A 24986-nucleotide genomic window follows, 5' to 3' on the forward strand; every position below is an offset into this window, starting at 1 on the left:
CTCAAGGTTTCCTACGGCAAACACCGTGCCAAGGTGACCATTTGCAGAACATAGCACTTTATATTTTGCCACCTGAAAATGAAAACCCAATTAATTCTTCAAATGATCACATATTTTAGATGAGATGAGAGATTGTAGTAGCAGACAATGGGCAGAGTAGTAGGGCTACCTACAGGAGTAGAGGCGAAAGGGAAATAGACACAGGGCAGTTCTAAGGAATTACTCTAGGGAAAAGAGGCAAAATATTGTTGGTAGAATCTTAGGACCATGAGGGGTTCCATGGACTCGAGCAATCTGAATGGTTAATAAAACTTAAAATCTTTTTTGTGGCAGCCTTTACAGGATGTGTCCTTATAAAAGCGTCAGAGAAGAATACCTTGCCCCCCACCTACAAAAAAAACAAGTTGTGCTGTATGATTTGTAGATCCACATCAGGCTTGCAGACCCTCGTTTTTGTAAAATGTTGAAACTATTGTTGCAAAGGGCTCTATGGCACAGGGGCAATGACAATGCCTTGCCACAAGCCATGCCCTGTGCCCAAAGCCCTTTGCATTTGGCAACAGGCCATACACAGCAGTTTCGGTGGCATTGGTACCGAACAAGGGCCTGGTTGCAGGTGAGATCCTGCAACCAAGCAAACTGCACTGATGGTTGAAGGCTGTTCACAAGGAGACAGGGCATTTGGACCGAAGAGTGTTTGGTCTGATCACCACCCATGCCCTGCCTCCAAACTCTACGATACAAGTGCTTTCAAACCCACAGGGCCAGTGCAGCTCACAGTCGGAACTGCATGCACAAATTGTTTGGTCTGTGGCCAGGCCTTGAGTCTAACGGTTGCAAGCGAGATCCTGTGCCTAAAGCCCACTTCCCATGGCCGTGCACAGCGTGAGGTGGATGCACAAGCAGTTGGGTCCATTCAACCACTAAGACCCTTAGGTAGGCATGGGCATGCCCTTTGCCCTAACACCAAAGGCCATGTGAAGCTGGTTCTGGATGCATAAACAGTGACATCCAGCTGCTAATGTTTATTTATATTTTAAACAAATACTCAGAAATGCACTGAAAATCCACAGTTAAAAGAAAGTAATGGACAGTTTATGTTTTCAGAGCAAAACATAAACCCTCTGAAATTCAATAGCTATGGTCCACTATTTGAACCATTATTTGCACCCCTGCCACGAGCTACTTATGACCTTAAGTGCCAAGTTGGCTTAGGATCATGCCTAATTGATGTTCAGATGTGCCTAATCAGTTCAAGCCATTCTTGAAGTTTATTGTCTTAGCAAATAAAGAGTTTTGATGGCTAGGTCTGGGCCAATGGTCAAATAATGTCCACTATCATTCCAGACCATCTGTGTGTTTGCCAACAACTAAGACCTGACTTAGAGTGTGTAGCCACCTGAGAATTTTCCATTGAGTGAATAACTTAAAATATGGAGGAGAATGTGTCAGTTGAATTTCATTCATTATAGAGAAAGCAGGTTGTATGGATTTACATATTTAATATTTCAGCCCAATATTGGAGGATTTTCAATTCCTCCATAAATTAACTCAGACAAATAGTTTCCACATGTTGTAGTGGGTATTGTGAGAAACTAGAAACTTGTAACTTGAGTCTTCAAAAAATGGTTTGATTTGTACACATAGATATGAACGCGGAGCCAATTTGTGATATCACAATAGTTCATGGCAATAATGTCACTGATGATGTCTGGTAAGGCCATATGTATCCTCATCATTGATGTCATTAATAATGTCATTTGATGTGCCATCAGGTATTCCACTGGTGAACGATGATGTCATTTGAGATGTCCATGTTTGACATCAAGGGGCCAATTACGATGTCGATTGGAGGCTTTCCGACCGACATCATCGGTTTCAATTTTTACCACCTAATAACAATGTAAGCGGTCGGAATTGAAACCGGGCGGTTATTCCAGGTGGATTCTGATGGGCCCAAGCAGCCCATCGGCCAGTAAGAGACCAGACCCTAATCCCAATGGATGGCGTTTCAGCCATTGGGATTACGATGCTCGGTTTCCCACAGGCTTTCCATGCCGGCCTTTCCGACATGGAAAGCCTGTTGGAAAGTGAGTTTGGAGGCCCGTATCAGGGCCACCTTCTTTTTGCAACCTCTGGTTGGGGTCGAGGGGGCACCTATGGTGCTCCCCTGTTGATTCCTGCATCGCGTGGCAGGTACCTTTAGGTGCCTGCCACGCGGTACAGGAACGAAGACAATCTTCCATTTCTCTATGGGAGCTTGTGCTATGGGCGGTTTACAGCCGCAGCACAAGCTCCCATAGGGAAATGAAAGTATATGAATACAGCATGTGCGGTCGCATCATAATTCTGCGATTCCTCGATGATGTCGGTCAGAAGCAACTCCAACCGACATCATAATCGGTCCCCATGTATGAGGTCATGAGAAGTGCAGAGTAGGGTGTGAGTTATGATTAGTGGAGCTCAAGTGGGGAAATGCCAAGGAGATAATAGGTTTTGCTTTGTAACTATAATTCACTTTATTTTTTTGTTGCACCATGGTGCTCTTCTTTGCTGAGAGTTACATCTTTTAGGAATATAATGTTGGCAATTATAATATGACTTTTCGAGTAATTCATGCATTTAACAAATCCTTTTGACAATGTTTAATCCATTTATAACAATTGATACCTAATTTCCGGCATGGGGAGTCTACAATGTGTCTGATGGAAGTAAATGTATAATTATAGAGCACGTCCGCAGAATTATGAAAGAGTTGTTTACATCTTCAAGCATGGCAACTCCAGATTGATCTTTACCTTGAAGTGTGCAGTTGTGTGCATCCAGAGTTTGTAAAGATGTCACAGATTCTAGTTTACGAATCTAATCATAAAGTATGTAAACAACAAGATTAGAAAGAATAGTAAGGTACTTCCTGTAACACTGGAACTGTACCTGTGTTCATTTTTATGTGGATCACACGTCTGCACCTGCTTCCACGTTCTGGCTGCATTTCCAAACAGTTTCTAAACAATAAAGCTTTTGCTCGAAGGGCAAGAGTGATTTAAAGAGCATTTAGGGACTGATTAGTTGGTGCCACCTAGATTTAGGTGGATCACAAGTCAGCACATACACAGCTGGTGAAGGTTTAACTCTGAGTTGGAGGGCCCATGGGCACATGCTACTTACCGTACACGTTGACAGTGGTGGTCCGGTTACGGCTGCCTGCCACATTACTGGCCATGCAGATATACTCTCCGCCGTCCTGCAGACGAACTCCTTCCAGGTGAAGACTGCCATCACTGCGGATGCTAATGTATGGATTAGACACCAGCTGTAGGAGAATGTACATTTTAAGATTTTAATATAGCGCTGCTTCCAAGCAACCAAAGTTTTGATAGATTAGGAAAGCAAGACGCACATAAAAACAGCAGTTGGTCGAGGAATAAACATTTTTTTAGAGAGCAGAATATGGGACACAAGCTCAGATCTTTTATGTTTTAATAACCATCTTAACCAATAGTCCAAATCTCTACAGCTGCCACTTAAAGAAGAAAGATCTTTATGAATACAATATACAAAAGCTGTGGTCACGTCATTTCAAACCCTTTTTTATCTAAATGTCTTTAAATGGGAGGTGCCTTAGAAAAGTTGGTCGGTCTTCGCTCTTCTCTTAAAGGAAGCTCTAGCTTCTCTCATTAAATGTAAATGCATATGTAAGGTTCCAATTTGTGAATTGTGTTTATTAAGCTATTAATTGTTAAATCCATCATTTTATTTAGCCTTGCTCTGGGTTGATAACTCATTAAAGAAACATTACTTGATCATCATCATAAAAAATCTTTATTCGATTGTTACATCATGAAAGATACACTATATCAGAGATAAAAAGGATTTTAAGAAGTTCAAATACTAATACAGCTGTTAAAATATGATTAAATCAACATAGCGATCTTTTTCATGCTTCATAAAACAGATGAGAGGAAACAAAATAAAAACTTAATAAAAAAAAAACTAGGTATCTAAAATAGGGAGTACTGAAGTAACAGCCCGCTTCACAGTAGATCTACGTATAGCCCATGACCAGCTCAAAAATTTAGCCATCGCAATGGCTATGTCCTCTCGCGTATTAGTTCTAAGAATACGCAGTGCTGTCTGATGAGATCCAGTTCCTAGATTTGAACAAATAGGCTTAAGCCATTTATACCTGGGGTAGGCAAAAGCAGGGCACGCAAATAGAACATGTGCTATTGATTCATCCTGTGTTAAGCATGTAGGGCAAAACCTATCATGTCCAACCTTCCATTTGCTTGTAAAGGAATTAAGAGGTAAAGACCCCACTCTAAATTGATGATATAACTTGCGATCATCAGGTCTGGAAATAAAATTCCATTATGGTTCAAAGCTGCTTATATACTTATGATCCATAAAGAGACCAGACAGGGATATAGCCCAGTATAGGGCTTTGAAGTCCATTTTTTTAGGGAATTGGTTACTCCTCGGATCAGACCAAAGGTGGTCCAGACCCATATCATGCAAACCACTTTTAACATATTGGAGCCAGGCTATACTCCTAAGCTTGTCTAGATCTTTGATATACCAGATTGCATTAGCATATGTAAGTAGTTCGGGAGTTGACCACAATCTTCTCCAATAGGAGAGGGGTCTAAACCCAGCATCTTCATCCAACGCCCTACAGCCAAGATCTAACAGTAGGGGATGGATAGGTGTTGACTGAGGAAGACTAGTCAATGAGCGCAGAAACTTATTTTGGGCTTTGACTAGATGAGAAAGATTGTCATAACCCCATATCTCAGCCCCATAGATAACTGACGCTCTTATTTTCCCTTTAAACAGAGCAATAGCGGGCCCCACCGGTTTAGTGTGTGAGGCTTTATGTTCTTTCAGTAGGGCACCAGCTGGTTGATTGTGTTTAAGAACAAGTAGATCTATTTGGGGCTTCCAAGTCAGCCTACGGCTCATGGTGATCCCCAGGTAAGTAAACGTGTCTGTTTGTTCCAAGGGAATATTATTCATTGACACGATTGCTCTTAATATTTTTACTTTTGTGCATCACCATATATTTAGTCTTGTCAACATTGATGGCCAGATCATGGTCGTTACAAAAGACCAGAAATCTGTCTAGGGCCCTCTGCAGACCGGATTGTGTTTTGGACAGAATAAGCGTATCGTCTGCAAACATAAGTAGTGGGACCTTAGAGCCATCCAGTGAGGGAGCGTCGGTTGGATGGTTTGCAAAATAAGAGATAACCCTGTTAATAAACAGAGAAAACAGGGTCGGTGCTAGGACACACCCTTGCCTAACACCCCTATTGACGGGAAATTTATCAGTAAGCTCACCCTGTTGTCCCCATCTGACCTGTGCAAAGTTTAAAGTGTGAAGTCTAACAATAAACGACAAAAGTGCCAGAGGCATACCAGCCTCCTTAAGAGAGTCCCACAGCTTTCTACGGGGGACTAAATCAAAAGAAGATTTCAAATCAACAAAAGCTGCAAACAAGGTGCCCCCCATCAAAATAACCGTTTTCCAATAAATCATTGAAAATCTAAAAACCTGGTCAATTGTACTAACATGGGCCCGAAACCCAGCTTGGTATATAGATAAGGCCTGAGACTCATCAATCCATTCATTGATCCTAAGTAAAATAATCCGAGCCACGATTTTTTGAAGAGAATCGATTAAGCTGATGGGTCTATAGTTGGAGGGGCTAGAACGGTCTCCCTTTTTAAAAATAGGTATAAATTCTGCACCGAGCCAGGAGACAGGCAGGGGAGCACCCCTGGCCAGGGTGTTTACCAAGAAAAGAATATAAGTGGCCCAGTTTTTTTAATCAAATTTAAAAAGGTCCGTGGGGATACAGTCCAGGCCGGGCGCCCGGCCTGCCGGTGCTGCTTCAATGGCTGTCTCAATCTCCACCAGACCAAAGGTTAATACCTCCGTGGTATCGATGTCATAAAAATCAGACACAGAGGATAAGGGGCAAGTGAACTGGGCTTGAAAGTGGGAAACCCATTTGTCTGGAGGGACATTGTTATGGGGAATAGGCTCTGACACCCAACTTCCCCATTTAATTAAATACCAAAATCTCTGCCAGTTCTTCTCTTCTGAAGCTTTAGTTAGATCCTCCCATCTTTCCTTATCAAAGCTCTCTTTAGCCTTCAGAAGCACCCTTTTATATTATGCCCTGGCTGTTTTAATAGCCTGATCATTCGTTTTAATTGCGGAGGAAAGCAACTTCAAAGCTGCAGAGCAATCTTTGTCATACCATTTAGCTGATTTGGGTCGGATAGATTTTTTTTCTTTCCCTTTAATGGTGAGCAAAGATTTCAGACTATCAAAGAGAGCCTCGTGCTCTCCTTTTAAACATAGAGGAGGATCTTCTAAATGATTAAAAACTGAAAGTGTCAGGAGAGTGTCCTCTAAAGATTTTCGGAGCCGATTTTGAGTACTTAGATTGTCAGATACGTTGTCCCACTTCAATCGTCGGAGGTCATTTGATACCTTGATGTCACCCCCCATCATTGTCCTAGGGGGGCCAGTACACACTGGAAGCTTAGTTATTAGTTGCATGGATAGGGGGATCGTGATCACTTTCTGGTCTATGGGTCACTGCCATGTCCAGCACGATGGGCCATTAGTCCAAGCTGACAAAGACATAATCAATCCTGCTGCCACTCTTCCCATTGGAAAAAGTATTACTACCGTTGGTGTCTGATGGTGTTCTCCCATTTGCGGCTCTCAAGCCCCACCCCAAGGAAAAGCTTTTTAATTGAAGGGCCGCCTCAGTCCACTTTATAATAGGAGCAAGGGACAGCGATGGAACACCCCAATTACTGTCCTCGTCAAGGCAAAGTTTGCCATCTTCGGTCCCTAATGGCTCGAAGGTGCAATTAAAATCACCTGCGATTACCAGCGATTTGGGGCTTTCAAACCCATCAATGAGGGTGTCCAAAGACTGAATAGTTGGAGAAGATCTCCCCCCCGCAAGACCTCTCGAATAGATATTAATTAAGGTGAATGCTAGTTCACCGTCCCACTTAACTTTTAGAGCCAAAATGTCATTGTTATCCGAAGATATTTCCTTAATGTGACACGAAGAATGTTGCCTGACCCAAATTAGAAGTCCGCCACTGGGTCGGCCTTTCCCTTTAGTGGTAGCCACTTTCCCACACGCCAGGTAACCCGGTCGATGGATAATAGATAATGACCAGGTCTCCTGAAACACAATGAAGTCGCGACTGTCTACCAAATTCGACCATTCTATCGAAGGAAGTTTGGAGGAGAGACCAGCGACATTCCATGACATCATGGAGAGACTCCCACTGATAATAATCCCAGTGGGGGCCTGTGGTGCCGCTACAGAAGGAGAAAAAAGGGCTCTTGCTAATGGGGGGCCATGTTCGAATAAAGGGGCATCAGAGAGGACACGCTGTAGCCTAGGGCCTGTATCAAGGTCCTCAGAGGGATCCAAAGCGGCCATTGTGCGTGGTGATGGTCAGTCGCAGGCGTCTAAGTCCGATAGAGGAGCAAACATATTGCGTACTGGGACCTCTGTTGATCTAGTAACAGGTCTCAGACTTCCTCTCGATGGGGCATATCCCGGTGGAAGATTCTCAGTATAGAGGGTTGGGGGGACTTGCCTATAAAAGAACCCTAGCGGCAACACCACGATGGAGTTATCCTTTGACCTTCTGAATCCACCCAAAAACTCCAGTATCACTCTGGGAGACTGTGTGTTGTCAAAATTGACTATTACACAGTCACCCTTCATTTCCTTCTTAAGGGGTCCCACCCACCCAGTGCGTCGAGCCATGATCATGTGGTCAAGAATATTTTCATCCCAAAATCCTGCTCCCTTTAGATTTGTGTTAAGCCAGTGTCTAGTTTTACAAAGTAGTTGCCCGGTGGTTTCAGGGTTTCTACACTGACTCTGAGAGACGTTGCTCAGAATGACAACCAAAGGGGCTGCAGCTGGTAGAAGATGAAGGGATGCACTGTTCGACCATGGTTTAAGCAAGCCCCTGTCGCCGGCCGTATAGGCTTGTGGAGGGGCTCCTACCCTTGTTTGGCAGGATCTAATTGGGTCGGTACTGTGTGAATAGGAGTGACCATTGCAAGTATTAACAGCGGTCAATTTAGACTCCTTGTGGGAATGCAAAGAGGTTTGGGCAAATTCGCCAGGTGTGTCAGCCAGGGTATCTAAGTTCCCGATGGTCGAAGATGGCCTGATGTTAGGAATTGATGTTCTCACAATATCCTCCCCCCTAGAACCTGAGTCCCTTGTAGGCGATGTTAAAGTGTCTGTTATAATCGAAGGTGGAGAGTTACTATCACATCTAACATTAGGAGGATTTATGGGGAGCTCAAAGGTGTGCTGATTATTGTCTGTGCCATGGACCTCCTTGTTTCCCAGGTTGGCTATCATAGATAGCTGGATTAAATTTTCCTCAATTGTATTCAACCTATATGTAATCGGGGATAATAAAGTGGACAAAAGGTTCTCAAGTCTACGCCACATGTCTTTACCGCCACGGGGACTAGAATCTCTGATGGATGGAGAGTTAAGGTCAGCGAATAATGTGGTGTCCTGTCTATTACCCAGAGTGAGACTCACGTCTGTGGCTTGAGAATTAGACCTCGGGGCTTTGGTGGAGGGTCTCAGAGGATCAGCACCCCTCTTCCTTTTCACAACAGGATCGGGAAGAGCATCGGAGGGCTTAGCCTTACAGCCAGAGACTACTCTATTTTTGCTACGGGGCGCTGTCTGCACAGGGAGGGGAGGGCTAGAAATAACCTCTGATAATATACTTGTGTTTTGGGAGTAAGTATCCTGAGGGACATTGACCTCTGTATGCATAGCGGGTGACAGGGCATGGGCTGGTGAGCGAGAAGCAGCTAGGGAACCTAGAGAAGATCTTTTATTCAACTGAGGATCCAAAGATAACCTTCGCTCAGTAATGGCAATCTCTTTTTCCAACACTGATGTTGCTCTAAGTATAAAATGATCAAGAGTACCCGCCACCCCTCCCCCTGAAGGCTGAACGGCCTTTTTAGTGGCCCTCATGTTCACAGTTACTAGCTACCCTCTACTGGATACAAACAGAAGGAGTGCAAACTAACTAACAAGGAAGTAACTAACCAAGCAAATAAAGACAATAAAAAAATAATAAGACAGGTCTAAACAATGAAGAACAGGCTTTGTCAAACACCACCTAAATCCCCTTCAAACGTTAGGGGGGTGACCCAACCCAGCCTCAGTCAGCCTCTAACGGGCGCGGTTGGGCCCGCCCTTGGCCCGGGCTTAGCCCGGGTGCGCCCGCGCACGTCCCGCGCTGCTTGAGGCGTGTGACGATTATATGGGGCCCTGGCGCCCTCTGGTGACGCCTAACGCAGTCCAGGCACTGCACCCTGGGAAGGAATATGCTACTTACCAGTATGCATCTGTTCTTGGCATGTAGAGCTGCAGATCTGTACACTGTGCATAGATCGCCATCTGGTGTTGGGCACGGATGTTTGCAGTTTGTTTTTCCTCTTGGAAAGTCTTTGGAAGTCACGAGTTCGGTGACTCCTCCTCTGGTTAGTATTGCGCATGGGCTTCGGCTCCATCCTCAGATTGTTTTTCGCCAGCAGGGAAAGATGGAGCGTAGTAGTAACAGTAAAGAAACCCATGTGTATTGTATCTAAATAAGATAAGACTGGAACGGATACAGGTAGCCGGGGAGGCGGGTGGGCGTGTATAGATCTGCAGCTCTACATGCCAAGAACAGATGCATACTGGTAAGTAGCATATTCCGTTCGAGGCATATGAGCTGCAGATTATACACTGTGCATAGATTATATAGCAGTACCCAACCCTAGCGGCGACCACGGGCATCCGTTGCAGTTGTTTGAAACAGTGTTTTTAGTACAGCTTGGCCCACACTAGCTTGTTGCTTGGTTTGCACATCTACACAGTAATGTTTTGTGAAGGTGTGCGGTGTTGACCATGTCGCTGCCTTGCAGATGTCATCTAGTGGTATGTTCCCTAGGAAAGCCATAGAAGCCCCTATCTTCCTTGTAGAGTGGGCTTTAGGGGGAACCAATAGTGTTCGTTTTGCTTTGTGGTAGCAAATCTGTATGCATTTTACAATCCACCTAGCTATCCCTGATTTAGAAATAGGGTTGCCTTTGTGTGGTGGGGAGAAGGAGACAAATAGTTGTTTTTCTGAAAGGTTGTGTCCTCTGGATGTAGTAAAGTAAAGCCCTTTTAACATCCAGTGTGTGTAAAGCCCTTTCCGCAACTGTTTGGGGTTGCGAGAAAAAGACTGGTAATTCTACCGACTGGTTTAGATGGAATGGAGAAATGACTTTGGGTAGAAATTTAGGGTTGGTGCGGAGTACAACCTTGTTGTGATGCATCTGGAGAAAAGTTTCCTGTATAGTGAGTGCTTGTATTCCACTAACCCTTCTGAGGGAAGTGATGGCCACCAGAAAAGCTGTTTTCCATGTGAGAAATTGCAGCTCGCATTTATGTAATGGTTCGAAAGGGGGTCCCATTAACCGTGTGAGAACTATATTCAAGTTCCAGACAGGTGAGGGTGGCACTCTGGGTGGAATTACTCTTTTGAGGCCTTCCATAAAGGCCTTGATGGCAGGTACTTTGAAAAGTGAGAGGTGCTGCCTGTTCTGTAAATAAGCAGCGAGGTGTAACCGAATGGAAGTATATGCTAGGTTACACCTTTGTAAATGGAGTAAATAACATATAATGTGCTGTATGGATACATTTAAAGGATTGATTGTGTTGTTGTGGCAGTAAACAACAAATCTTTTCCACTTTGCTGCATAGCACGCTCTAGTAGTAGGGCGTCTAGCTTCCCTGATAATGTTCATGCAATCAGGGGGAAGGTTAAGGTATCCGAATTCTAGGACCTCAGGAGCCAGATCGCAAGGTTGAGCTGAGCTGGGTCCGGGTGCCTGATCTCTCCATGGTTCTGGGTTAGGAGGCATGGTGAGAGGTGTAGCTTTTGGTGTGGTACTACTGAGAGTTCCAGCAGTGTGGTGTACCACGGTTGTCTGGCCCATGTTGGAGCTACTAGGATCAGAGTTAGGGAATGCTGTTGTAGCTTTCGCACCACTAATGGATTTAGTGGGAGAGGTGGAAAAGCGTATGCAAATTTGTTTGACCAGTTCATCCATATCGCATTGCCTTTGGACAATGGGTGTGGATATCTGGCGGCGAAGCTTGGGCATTTTTTGTTTTCGTGGGTGGCGAATAGGTCTATGTGTGGATGCCCCCACTTCTGAAAGAACGGGCGAAGAACTTGTGGGTGAAGTTCCCACTCGTGGATCTGCTGTGTCTGTCTGCTGAGCAGATCTGCCACGGTGTTTTGGACTCCTGGGACATGTTGGGCTAGGAGAAAAATCTTTTGTGGAATTGCCCATCTCCATTTGCTCTGTGCTAACTGAGAGAGCTGTGGAGAGTGTGTGCCCCCCTGTTTTTGAATGTAGTACATGGCAGTCATGTTGTCTGTGCGAATGAGGACTGCCTTGCCTGAAATCTGTGTCTGGAAGGATTTTAGGGCGAGGAAGATCGCCAGTAGCTCCAGATGGTTGATGTGGAGTAACTTCTGTTGTGGCGTCCATGTGCCTTGTACTGTGAGATGTAACAGATGAGCTCCCCAGCCGGAGAGTGATGCATCTGCTGTTAGGATTATTTGTGGGACCGGTCCAGGAACGGTCGACCTCTGGAAAGGTTTGTTGTGTTCCACCACTGCAGAGAGTGGTGGGTGTGACCGTCTACCAACACCAGATCCGTCAGTTGTCCCTGGGCCTGGTTCCACTGGCGTGCTAAGCACTCTTGGAGTGGACGCATTTGGAGTCTTGCATGGGGCACTATAAAGATGCAAGAGGCCATCTTCCCTATGAGCTGCATAAACACTCTTGCTGGGAGAGAGTGTTGACATAGGAATTTTTGACGCAGAGCCTGTATTTTTGCAATCCTGGCAGAATTGGGATAGGCTATGGCTTTTGAGGTGTCTATGGTGGCTCCGAGATATTGTTTTGTGTGTGATGGTACCAGGTGGGATTTTTGATGGTTCACCGTGAAACCTAGCTGGTGAAGTAATTGGACTGTAGCGGCGGTATGTTGCACACATTGTTGGTAGGACATGGCTTTTATGAGCCAATCGTCCAGATACGGGAAGACGTGAATGTGCTGTCTTCTGAGGTGTGCAGTCACTACTGCCAGGCACTTGGTGAAAACCCTTGGTGCTGTTGTTACCCTGAACGGGAGCACCTTGAACTGGTAGTGTTGTCCGTCCACCACAAATCTGAGGTACTTTCTGTGAGACGGGTGTACTGGAATGAGAAAGTATGCGTCTTTCAAATCCAGAGTGGTGAGAAAATCGTTCTGGGAGAGGAGTGGAAGAACCTGTTGAAGGGTTACCATGTGAAAATGGTCTGAATGTATGTAGGTGTTTAGAGGTCTGAGATCTAGGATAGGTCGTAGAGTCTCGTCCATCTTTGGAATCAGAAAGTACAGGGAGTAGACCCCTAAATTTTTTTGAGTTATGGGGACCTGCTCTATTGCTCCCTTTTGCAGGAGGGAGATCACTTCTTGTGTTAGTAGCGCAGTATGTTCTTGAGACATAGGGCGGTGCCTGGGTGGAATGTTTGGGGGGGTAGATGTTAATTCTAGGCAATACCCTGACTGAATAATTTGTGTCACCCATCTGTCTGAGGTGATTGTCTCCCAGACGTGAAAGAAATGTTGTAGTCTGCCCCCGACCGGAGTGGAATGGTCTGGAGGGAGCGGGGGAAAGTCATTGGGAAGGAGGTGTGGCAGAGCGGGCGGTATTTGTTTTGCCTCTGCCCTTAATATTATTGCCTCTGTATCTGCCTCTTTGATAACCCTTTGTGAAGGTAGATTGAGGAGGGGATTCGTAGGACGTGGATGCACTATCCGAGGAGTAGCCTCTGCCCGTGCCCCGAAAGGAAGAGCGGCGAAAAGAGCGCCTGGGAGTATGTGACTGCAGGGCTCCCATGGATTTAGCCGTGTCTGTATCTTTTTTCATTTTTTCGAGGGCTTCGTCTACTTTGGGGCCAAATAGATGATCTTGGTCGAATGGGTGGTTTAATATAGAGGCTTGTACCTCCGGTTTAAACCCTGAAACTCTGAGCCAGGCATGGCGACGGAGAAGGACACTGGTGTTTATGGCCCTGGAGGTGGTATCTGCTGCATCTAGGGCACAGCGTATCGAGGTATTAGTTATTTTTTTTCCCTCTTGAATCAGTTCATTAGCCCTAGTCTTGTACTTTTCAGGGAGATGGTGCATGATGGTCTCTAGCTCATCATAGTGTGCCCTGTCGTATCGGGCCAGCAGTGCTTGCGTATTGGCGATATGCCATATATTGGTAGCTTGTGACGCAGTGCGCTTCCCTGACGCGTCTAGGAGCTTGGACTCTTTGTCAGGTGGGGGTGCTTCGCCTGACGCCTGAGAATTTGAGCGCTTCCTAGCTGTAGATACCACTAGGGAATCCAATGGTGCAGGGCCTTTAATGTAAGAAGGGTCTGTGGGGGCGGCTTTGTATTTTTTTCTCTATACGAAGATTTAGGACCCTGGCCCTGACTGGGTCTTTAAAAACCTCAGGGGCATGTTTAATTACGCCCTTTAGCATAGGTAGAATGGCAGTAGACCTATGTGCATCGTCAAAGGTGTCTAGGAGAACATCCTCCTCCACTGGGTCAGTATGTAACTCCACCACGTGGTAGTGTGCCGCCCGTTGTAACAAATGGTGAAAACCCAAGGAATCTTCAGGTGGGGATGGCCTAGATGGGTAAAGGTCATCCTGTGGGACATCTGGGATGTCCGGATTGTTATAATCATCCCATGGGTCTGGAGATCCAGTAGGGGTGGGGTCTTGTGGCACATCTGCTGGATCATAATAAGGGTCTCCCAAATCGTCTGGGACAGAAGACAAGGTGGGGGAATGATGAGGTGGGGGGGTGGAGGTGGAGAGGGTGGAGGAGGTGGAGGAGGTGGGGAAGGCACCCTGAAAGGAGAAGTAGCAATGTCCTTTCTCTTTGGAGGTGGAGGTGGATCCGGCTTGTCCAAGTGTTTCTTTTTTGAAGACAATGTCAAGTGTCCAGTTTTTGGATCCTTGGTGAGTGTTTTTTGCAGAGGATCCGGTGTGAAAAGTTCCTGCGACACTGGTTGTTCGGTCGGCGCCGAAGGTTTCTTTTAGACTTATCGAAGCCGTGCTTCTTTGGGACCTCTGATTTTTTGGTCGGTGCCGAAGAAGGTCTCGGCACGGGAGTGTCGGTGCCGAGGGCCTTGTGATGTTTGGTCGGCGCCGGAGGAGTAGGTTTCGACACCGAAGATTTCGGTGCAGGGTTCGGTGTGGAGGTGGAGGCCGATTTTTTCTTCGGTGCCGAAGGGTGTTTCTCGGCACCGGTGGTCGGCTGGCTCGAGCCCAAGCTGCCGGAAGGCTTAATAGGCTTCTTTACTGGGCCCGAAGGTGGGGTGTGAGAAGCAGTGTCCTTGGTCTTGCCTAGGCCCGGAGGCGAAGGTGTGACGAAGCCTTTTTCGGTATCGGCGTGGGTGTGGGAGGGGGAATTGTACTCACGACCCGCTGCGCCGGGGTGATGTCCTCCACATCTGAGTCGTCGGCCTCGGAAGCGCTGACAAGGTCGTCATCCACCTGTTCGATGTCCTGCTGTCCCGGAGCTTCGACATCGTCCTCGAAGATGTCGACTGGAGCGGAGGTCGAGGAGTGCGCCATGTTGCGTCTAGCCCGTCGATCTCGAATGGTCTTTTTTGAGCGAAAAGACTTGCAGGCGGGACAGTCTCGGGCCTCGTGTTCTGGGGAGAGGCAGAGGTTGCACACCTCATGAAGATCGGTGTGGGGAAACTTGGACCCACATCGAGGGCACTTCTTGAAGGGAGTTCTTTCCATCAGCCGAGACCGGAGCCGGAATAGGCCCGAAGGCCACCGTCGACGACCGGTATCGAAGAAGTGCCGAAGAGAAGTGAGTAAGATGATTTATTATCTTTGAAGAAGCTCGATGAGTGAGGATTTGTGCGTCGATCGGTGAACTGGGAAGTTCGGAACCGGAGCGCGAAGTATTACATCCGAGCCCGATGGCGGAAAAAAACAATCTGAGGATGGAGCCGAAGCCCATGCGCAATACTAAACAGAGGGGGAGTCACCGAACTCGTGACTTCCAAAGACTTTCCAAGAGGAAAAACAAACTGCAAACATCCGGGCCCAACACCAGATGGCGATCTATGCACAGTGTATAATCTGCAGCTCATATGCCTCGAACAGGTAGTTCTGTCGGCGAGCCGTTCCCCTCGTGGCGATGTCTGGATGGTAGCAGCAAATAGAACAGAGCAGCCCAGCAAAACAGGTGAGGCCGGGATAATTTTAGCAGCCGTTCCCCTCACGGCAGGAAAAAGCAAATAGACTCAGCGTCCCGCGCTGCGGGAGGTGTGTGACGATTATATGGGGCCCTGGCACCCTCTGGTGACGCCTAACGCAGTCCAGGCACTGCCCCCTGGGAAAGGTAGTTCAGTCGGCGAGCCGTTCCCATCACGGCGATGTCTGGATGGTAGCAGCAAATAGAGCAGAGCAGCCCAGCAAAACAGGTGAGGCCGGGATAATTTTAGCAGCCGTTCCCCTCACGGCAGGAAAAAGCAAATAGACTCAGCGTCCCCACTTGATCAGTATTTACCTATCTGACTAAAAGGCACCATATGTCTTCTACATCGAACAGTATATTGGGCAAGAGTCAAATAGGCACTGTCAAAGGTGGCACCTTTTAGACCAGCAGACTGTTCGATATAGAAAACATAAAAATAGGACTATCAAAGTAAGCTACAAGAAACTGTTAATTCTGAATAGCTAGCCACCCAAAATGGAGTAATGTTCAAGAGATACAGTATCAATGACACCTCGTTACTGATGATCACTTGAAACCCCATGTTGGAAACATTACCAAGACAGTGGGGAATGTTTACATGGGTAGCATTTAGAATTACATTATCTTCTTGGCCTTGCCAATTCTGTTTTCTCGGCTGCTTTCTGTTGTCTATATGAAAGGCTCTTTTTCTGTTCCATGGCTGGTTGATAACACTGAAACTGTAGAAGGCAGCAAAAGCATATCTGCAACATTGTGCACGGATAGATGGTGGAGAAATGGGTAAGCAATTTCTAGACCATCTGTCAGTGTAGATAGGAAAGCCATGGGTACCTTTGCCCACCATCTGCACCTGAGAATGCTGCCTACATGTTTCATTGACCCTTCAACTGAAAGATGCTCTCAGGAAGAGAGGAATCACTTTTTCTAAATCCAAGGGTTACCAGGTAATTCCACGTCATCAGTGACACTATGCTCCAGTCTTGGTCTTAAATGTAATACCTTAATTGAACCAAATGAACTAAAGTTCTGGATTGCTAAGGTTGGCAGAAGGATAAAGTAGAATGGAATATGGTGTCTGGGATGTCAGAGTCTTTTAGGCGATAAAGTGTGTCCATAAGAGGAGGCACTGTCTGCACTTGGGTTACGCCTATGGGGGCAGTAGGAAAAATAACCACTGTTCACTGTGGCCGGGCAGACTGCTAATAATGACTGCACAAAAATTCCACTGGGACCATGATATGAAGGTGACTTTTAACCAGACCTAGTTTTTCAGCTAACAGCACTAAGCATGCTCGGTAATGAAGGCCTGTAGTTATGATGAAAAAAGTTCAACTAAGTGTGCCAACATTGTTAGCCACTAATGTATATTCATGTGTAAGTAGTAGTGTAAAAATTCACTTTTTTTTTGTGCCGAATGTAGACATGATTGCAAATTAATGTGCAGTCGAGTGAACATACATTTGTGCACTGTTAATTAATTATTAACCAATTTTACAGCAGACATTTTATCTGCCTGGTTAATTATGCTGGTGGTCACACCTATCACTGACCAGGTGGTTACTCAGAAGGTTCTTCAGCAGGATCTCAAGTCGCTGAGCTACTGTTACTGCTGCCAGATGCATAGTGGCATAAAGCAAAATGATAGGGCCCCCTTGCAAAATGTGATGAGGCGCCCCTGAGTCTCACATATCTCACAGACATTAATTGGCATTGGGTTGAATGTGTTGGAGGGCCCCCTGAAGGGTTGAAAGCTCCCTGCACCACGGGGCCTGCAGTGGCCTGCATTACGCCCCTGCAGATGCAAGTTATCATCAATTATCAATGAAAAACTCCAACAGTTGATACTAAATGTGTCAGTTTCTGTGTTTAACAGTATCACGTTACAGTAGAGGAAATTTGTGAGACATCCGGTGTTTTGGTCTCTTGTCTAGAAGCAACTGTTCTTTGCTTTCCAAACTCACCACCAGAGGGGAAAACTGGGAACCCGATTCACAAAGGTGAACTTAGGCCTGAAGTCTAAGTTTAAACCTAAAGTCTAACTTAGACCAAAAGCCTAACTTTACTACTAACTTTACTACTTTTCAGTATTGACAAAGGTAAGTTACTACCAGTAACTTACCTTTGTGAATACCAACAAGTAGTAAAGTATTGACAAAGTTAAGTTACTACTATTAACTTACCTTTGTGAATACCAACAAGTAGTAAAGTTAGACTTCAGGTCTAAATCAGGTGTATAGTTAGACTTCAAGTGTAAAGTCAGACTTCAGGTGTAAAGTTAGACTTTAGGTCTAAATTATACTTCAGGTCTAAAGTTAGACTTTTGGTCAAACTTTAGACCTGATGTCTAAGTTCAGAGCCGAAGTCTAAGTTTAGACCTGAATTTTTGACCTGAATTCTGAAGTTAGATTTTTGTGAATCAGGCCCTTAAACGTCTGGTCTAAAGTTAAACTTCAGGTATAAATATAGACTTTAGGTGTAAAGTTAGACTGAAGCCTAAAGTTAAACTTCAGGTCTAAGTTCACCCTAGGTGTTCAAATGTTTTTCTAGCTCTTCTCCCTGTTTACCATTACATCAGAAATAATGTTGAAGTTCTCTATTAGCAGGCTCGGGGGTCCATGAATCAGACAACACGCATGTAGGGATGATAGGCCAAGATGAATATATTGTTGAGCTTTAACATTATTTCAACAGTGTTTGTCCTTTTAGTTTCATATATTCTTAAAGGGGTTGTTTGTGGCAGGATGTGGGTGCTGTCCACATTTTTATAGACAAGCAATGGCAAAAGCAATAGGTCTTGCAATTTTAAAATGAGCAAATTAGTATTTAATTTGATGAAAAATGTGCTGTAACTTTTATTTTAGTTAATAATAATTTTATTTCAATGTATGTTTTCTTTTACATTAAAACATGTGTGATATTTGTTTAAGTATTTAAAAAAAGATGATTTTTTTTGCCTATACTTTACCACACGGAAGTCTCTGCCCCAGTGGTGGAGATCACTGCCTACTCATGAAAAATTACTAGTAGTAACTTAACACTTCACTCTAAGATGTCTTCACCCCCTGGTTTCAGAGGATGGAGACATGTAAGTCTATACTTAGGTGTAAATCAGAAGCGCTGGGAAGCTCCTTTGAAGTAGCCATGCGCTTTATAAATTATTTAAATTCAATTCAATCTACATTGAGAAATGGTGAGCAGCAGATTAGCAAAAAAGTGTAGATTTATAACTAGGTGCAAGAGTAAATTTACATGTGAGTAAACCAGCACATGTAAATTTACCTTTGTGAATAAGATCCAAATTATTTAACTCTTATTCTCTGGTGGATAGCCAATAATTATCTAAAACTGAATTCATCCAAGATCGACCTTCTTCATATGTACAATATTTTATGTTAAAAAAACTTGGACTGGCCTGATCTGATGGGTCCTATACCATCTCCTGTCCCTTCTATCAGTAATCTGGGCATACATATTGATTCTGATCTCTCTCTGAAAACCTAAATTGCATGACTAGCTTCTGGCACCTTAAAATGTTAATATCAGTCTTTCTTTTCCCATCAATTCTCTAGTCCAATGTAAATTGGACTATGGCAGTGCGATCTACCTCAACACTCCTTAGGCTTCTCTGTACAAGCTTCGCCTGGTTAAAACTGCATCAACCAGACTTATCAGTAGTCTACCAAGTATGCTGACGTTTCACCAATGTTCAAAGGCCTCCACTGTTGCCCATTACAAGTACTCCTGCGAAAAACGTGTATTATTTCCTTTGCAGAAGTTATGGTAAATTCTCTGAAATTACGCATTGTTCTGCAAAGTGCTGGTCCAGCATTGTGCACTAATTTTTCACGCTAAATTTGTCCTTGTGTCCTTTCTGGACAGCAAGATGCATTTTGTGCTAAAAAGATAATCCTATAAAATGCACATGATTTGAACAACGTCTGCTAGCATTTGGTTCGTTTGCTATGTTCTCGTGCTACTTTTTAGCCAAATGAAATCTCAAATATGTGATGTTGCATATTGGCATTATTTCGGGCATTTCATGTAATAATCGGGACGTGAAATGCCAGAAATTACAAGGATTAAGTTGATGTAAACAAAATGTGTTGTATTTGGTGTAAAAAGGGTTTAATTAAAAACTGAGTGGTTTTTAAAGCCATGGTCATTAACCACAAGGCCATTCATAAAACCTCACCTGAATTTCTGACCTTGAAATTCTCTTGGTACACTCCTACTCATGTCCTTCTTTCTGCACATCATTGTCTTCTAACTGTTCCTAAAAACTACACTATTACATAAAGTGATAGAGCATTTTCCAAAGCTGCAGCAAATACTGGAAACTCCTATCCTTTTCTAATACATTCTCAATCGAATTTCTTCAATGTGCAACAACTCTTTATGTCTCCCGTACATCACTTTTTCACTAGCACCAAGAAGTTTCAATGTACAAGCCCTATCAAGAAAATTACTTGTCCGAGCCTCTCTCCATGTGATTTGTAGGCTCCTAGTGCAGCGGTCTCAGTCTAAATTGCCACATGAACAAGAGCAGGCGGCGGAATAAACCGTCTAGTGCCAGACCGTAGCGAGTACGCCTAACGTCCAGTGTGATCCCGGGATCTCTGTCAACCGGATACCAAACAGAGAGGCTCGGACAAGTAATTCTCTTGATCGGAGAACTGAATTTAACTTTACATGAAGACTTAAGATTTTTACATGCCCAACCGGGCTGGAAGTATCACCGGTGGATAGATTGAGAGCATCAATCATTTGTGCAGAAAGCCCTGAAGAAGTCAAGGGGTCACGACCCACTGCCGAAACGAGCGTCAATCATTTGTGCAGAAAGCCCTGAAGAAGTCAAGGGGTCACGACCCACTGCCGAAACGCGCGTTGGCTGGTTTACGCAAGAAAACCCATATTAAAACGTACCACAACGGACCAAGAACTTGTTTCTACTTTGTAAAATTACAGTGTTATATACCTCTTACTCTTTGTTGCGTGTGCATAGGATTTGTTGTCCTGAATCTGCTTTGGACCTCTTGGTTCAGGTTTTGGGGGTTTAAGGGATATTTCCCCCACCTATAGCACCGCATATACTCTGTTGAAACTTTATACTGATCACGTTATTTGGTTTAGCGCCAACACAATACGCCTGTGTGAATCAGTGTCCCCTCCTCCTTCCATTTGTAGGTATGTAGGTATGGTAGAACAGTAGATATAATATGTAGGTTTTCTAGGTATGCTAGATAGGTATGATAAGTTATGTGTGTTAAATTAGCTAGTAGAGGTTAGGTATAGTAGGTAGATATCATAAGCATGGAGTGTATGGTAGATGTTGGGAATGGTTGGTACAGTACATAGTTTTGGTAAGTAGAGTAGGCATTTCTGGTTAGGTATTGAAGGTATGAAAGGTATGATAGGTTAGGTAGTTAGGCACCTAAGCACAGTAGGCATGGTATACTAGTTATGGTAAGTATGTAGGGTTAGTCCAAGTAGGGTAGGTATGATATATAAGTATGGTAGGTAGTTTGTTAGGGATGCTAAGCAGTTATGATAGGTTAGGTATGCTGGCTGGGTTACATATGGGAGTTAGGTATAGATAATAGCTGGATATGATTGGAATGTAAGCAGGTACATTTGGTAAGTATGATAGCGTAGGTATGATAGATACAGTTGGTAGGCATGGTAGGTTCATCATGTAGGACATTACATTTTTTCTGACATTTAAAGGTTTGCACTATTAAAGCATTTTCTAGACTTCTTGCTTATGAATCATAATATTGCAAATCAGCACAAGTGTATTGCTATTAATAAAGAGCACTTTTGGCTTATAGATGAGCGGTTTCTAAGCTTGTAAATACTTTTCTTAAAATAATAACAATAATGATAAAAATTATAAGAATGAAAAGAATAAGAAAAAGAAAAGGTAGAAGATGAAGAAGAAGAAGAAGAAAAAAAAGAAGAAAAAGAAGACAAAGAACAACAACAACCATATTACAAAGGGCCGCTGTACAAAAGACACTGAAGTAATTATTTGCCCTCATAGAAGAGTGTTATGAAACTGATATACATCATGGCATTTGTGTTATAAATGGTGAACTTAGAAAACATGCAAACTAAAATATTGCAAAGTAGATACTTTCAAAAAAGCGCTAGTATGTCATTGCTCTTTAAGACAGCCTGTGTATCACCACACCTTAACTTTGTGAACAAAAAAGGTGTAACTCTAATAACATTTACCTTGTTAAGAAACTAAAACAAATGAATGCACACAAGTGATCCTTATTCGAGGGGATCACCCCATAAAACATACAAATATATATATATGTATATATGTCGGTTCCAAGTTTGCTTCTGCAACCCACCACCTCCTGAGCGCAAGGCACGTCGGCGTTAACGGACCTCCGAAGCCCGGTCCAACAATATGCTTCAAATTCCAAAAAACGGAATGTCGACGCCGCGTTGTTTGGAAACTTACTTTAATGTCAGCTGAAAAGAGTCCGACGCATTTCGCCTGCCCAGCAGGCTTGCTCACTAACAACTCCAATAAAGTTTCACCACCATTTAAACTTGTGCATATGTTCCGTGTTATGTGATAAACTACAACCATAAAAAGCGAAGACATACTCGTAGTTCTTTAGTCAAATAGACCGGATAAAAATCATGGAAGAGATAGAACAAATTATGGATATGCTCAGCAAGGAAGTTGATCAAGGGCCAATTGCGCAATATATGAATGAAATGAAGGAACGCTTAATCAAATTGGAGGCTACCATCAAAGAAAGGAAAGCCCAGAAGTTTTTACGGGATAAAATTGATTACGACAGGGGTCAAATTTATACCTTTGCCAGGAAATTCGACACCATGAGACGACAAAGGATGAATGCAAGTGGTCCAAACATGCAAGTACAACAATCGGATTTGAGCAGTGTACCAAGTTCAGAGCCTGATACTGACCTGGAAGAAGGACCATCCAATGCCGAATGACATCAGTCCCTTCGGTAATCGATGAGTTTGATTTTTTAAGGGAGGAAAGACGTTTCAATCTCAGACCGAGACCCCAAACAGATCTCAAACCACCAAGAGGAAGAGGCAGAGGAGGAAGAGGCGCAAAGGCGCCAAGTTATACACCAGGAAATGGGAAATCGAAGTCCAAAAACAACAAATGAATGATGACAATGATGCAACAATTATCAATCTCACTTCCACTAAACTCACAGATGCTGAAAGTAAAATCCTGAAACTGGGTCTTTCGTTTTGTCCAAGAATGGACATGGACTATACAGCCACCAGAGTAGATCTGTTTAAATTTGCTAGGACATTAAAATTGAAGAAGTTCTTTGCAATGGCCCCCACTAAACCAGTCAAATCTGATGTTAATCAAGAAATTCACAATGGGGGGGATTTGGTGGTGAGTGACATTAATCTGATGGTCGAGATACGAGAACTACAAACTGAAGACATTGTATTCAGTAATGAGTTGGCCGCGCAAGATCTGCCCAGTACATCAAACAAGGCAATTCAGTTGGCCCAGGATGAGCAACTTGAAATTGGGGGAAGTGAGACAACAAATTTCAAATTGCCTTCGAAATTTATGCCAATAACATCAAGGGACTTTGTAGATGTTTTCAGTGACTGAGTTGTGAATGAGGTGAAAGAATTGTATACCCGAATAAATTCTAGGAAAAAACCCTCTACCCAGCAAAAAAAAGAGTATTATGCACTAGTTGAGAAACTCGCCAATGATAAAGAATGTATTGTCTGCAATGCGGACAAAGGTGGAAATGTGGTGCTATGGGGTAAAGACAAATATCTGATGGAGGCCAATAAGCAATTGGGCAATAGAGGAAATTATGCTAAAACCCAAAATGCTTGTATGCAGGATAGTTTTAATACCTATAATACCCAGTTGCTTGAGTGGCACAGACAGTGTTTAATTAGTAAGGATGAGTGGGCGTATTTGAAAATATCCAATCCTACCACACCAGTGTTTTATCTAATGCCCAAAGTGCATAAAGATCTAACAAATTCTCCAGGCCGACCTATTATTTCAGCCATTAATAGTGCTTTTGAACATACATCCAAATGTGTTGATTCTTTTCTAAATCCTTTAGTCACTAGGCTCCCTTCTTTTATCCAAGATACGGGAGATTTTCTACGAAGGATATATGATGTGCCATGGGAACCCGACTTTCTTTTAATGACAATAGATGTGACGACTTTATATACAAGCATATGTCACAAGGATGGGGTAAATGCAGTTAGACATTTCCTAGGAGAGAGACCTGCCAAACTTTGGCACCATACACAGATGCTACTATCCATGATTACTACATGCCTAGAAAACAACTTTTTTCTTTTTGGTGAAGATCTTTATCATCAAAAGTGTGGTACAGCGATGGGCACCTGCTTCGCCCCCAGTTATGCTAATTTGCATATGGGCTGGTGGGAGGAGCAGGTGGTCCAGTCGCACTTCCCACGAGAATGGCAAGATAATGTGATTCAGTGGAGTCGCTATATTGATGATGTATTTGTTATATGGAAGGGAGATGTTACCAGTGCCCAAGAGTTTGTAAGGAAACTACAAATCAGTCAATTAAATCTAAAATTCACTAGTACTATTAGTAGTGTAGAAGTAAATTTTCTAGACCTGACAGTTTACATCCATCAAGAGAGACTACACTCTAAACTACTAAACTATTCCGGAAACCCACTGATGGAAACACGTTGCTGCATGCAATGAGTTTCCACCCGGCTAATCTGGTGAGAAGCATTCCCTATGGAGAGTGTCTTCGAGCATTAAGAAATTGTAGCACCAAGGAAGATCTGGAGGTAGAAATTAAGTGTCTCAAGAGTAGATTTACTGCAAGAGGATACTCAGAGGAATGTATTGCAGCACCTGTGCATAGAGCAACAAAACAGTCAAGAGAAGAAATACTCTTCAATGCCAGCAAGAAGGAGAGTAGCAGTAAAACAGGGAATTCCCAATGTAGAATGCTTACTACGTTCAATAATCAACATAAAGATCTACGTTTCATTCTACAGAAACACTGGCACATCATTTGGAATGATCCAATTTTGAAAAAATGTGTTCAGAGAAAACCTCTTATCACTTTTAGAAGGGCACGTTCGTTCAAACAAGCATTAGTAAGTAGCATGCTACCAATTGAGAGAATATCCAAGGTTAATAGAACATAGTTAACCAGGAAAGATGGGTTTATTAACTGCACGAAATGCAAGGCCTGTACTTTTGGCAAAAACACCAGCAGTTATTTACCTGGCTTTGCAAAGAATGAACAGAAAATCAAAGGACAATTTTCGTGCAAAACAGAATTTGCTGTCTACGTGCTTCAGTGCCCTTGTGGCCTGAGGTACGTAGGCAGCACAATTCTTCAAGTACATAAACGGGTGCTGCAAAATTTGCGAGCCATAAAGAATGCAGACCAATCATACTCGGCTGCCCGTCATTTTAATCAATTCCACAACAGAGATGTGAATGGTTTGACATACTTTGTTATAGATGCTGTGCCAGTCAACATTAGAGGGGGTGACCGACAGAGAAACCTACGTAGGCTGGAATCGAGTTACATT

At 43.8% G+C, this 24986-nt stretch overlaps 1 protein-coding gene across 1 annotated transcript in view; it reads right to left on the reverse strand.

The window, feature by feature from the left end:
* HMCN1 (hemicentin 1) overlaps positions 1-24986 on the reverse strand; it is a 1072905-nt gene that overhangs the window by 641439 nt on the left and 406480 nt on the right. Inside the window, exon 19 of the mRNA XM_085601687.1 lies at positions 3169-3313. Coding sequence (XP_085457813.1) covers positions 3169-3313 — 145 coding nt within the window. The remainder of the gene's footprint in view (positions 1-3168; positions 3314-24986) is intronic.

This window comes from Triturus cristatus, chromosome 4_2, assembly GCF_964204655.1.
Source record: "Triturus cristatus chromosome 4_2, aTriCri1.1, whole genome shotgun sequence".
NCBI lineage: Eukaryota > Metazoa > Chordata > Amphibia > Caudata > Salamandridae > Triturus > Triturus cristatus.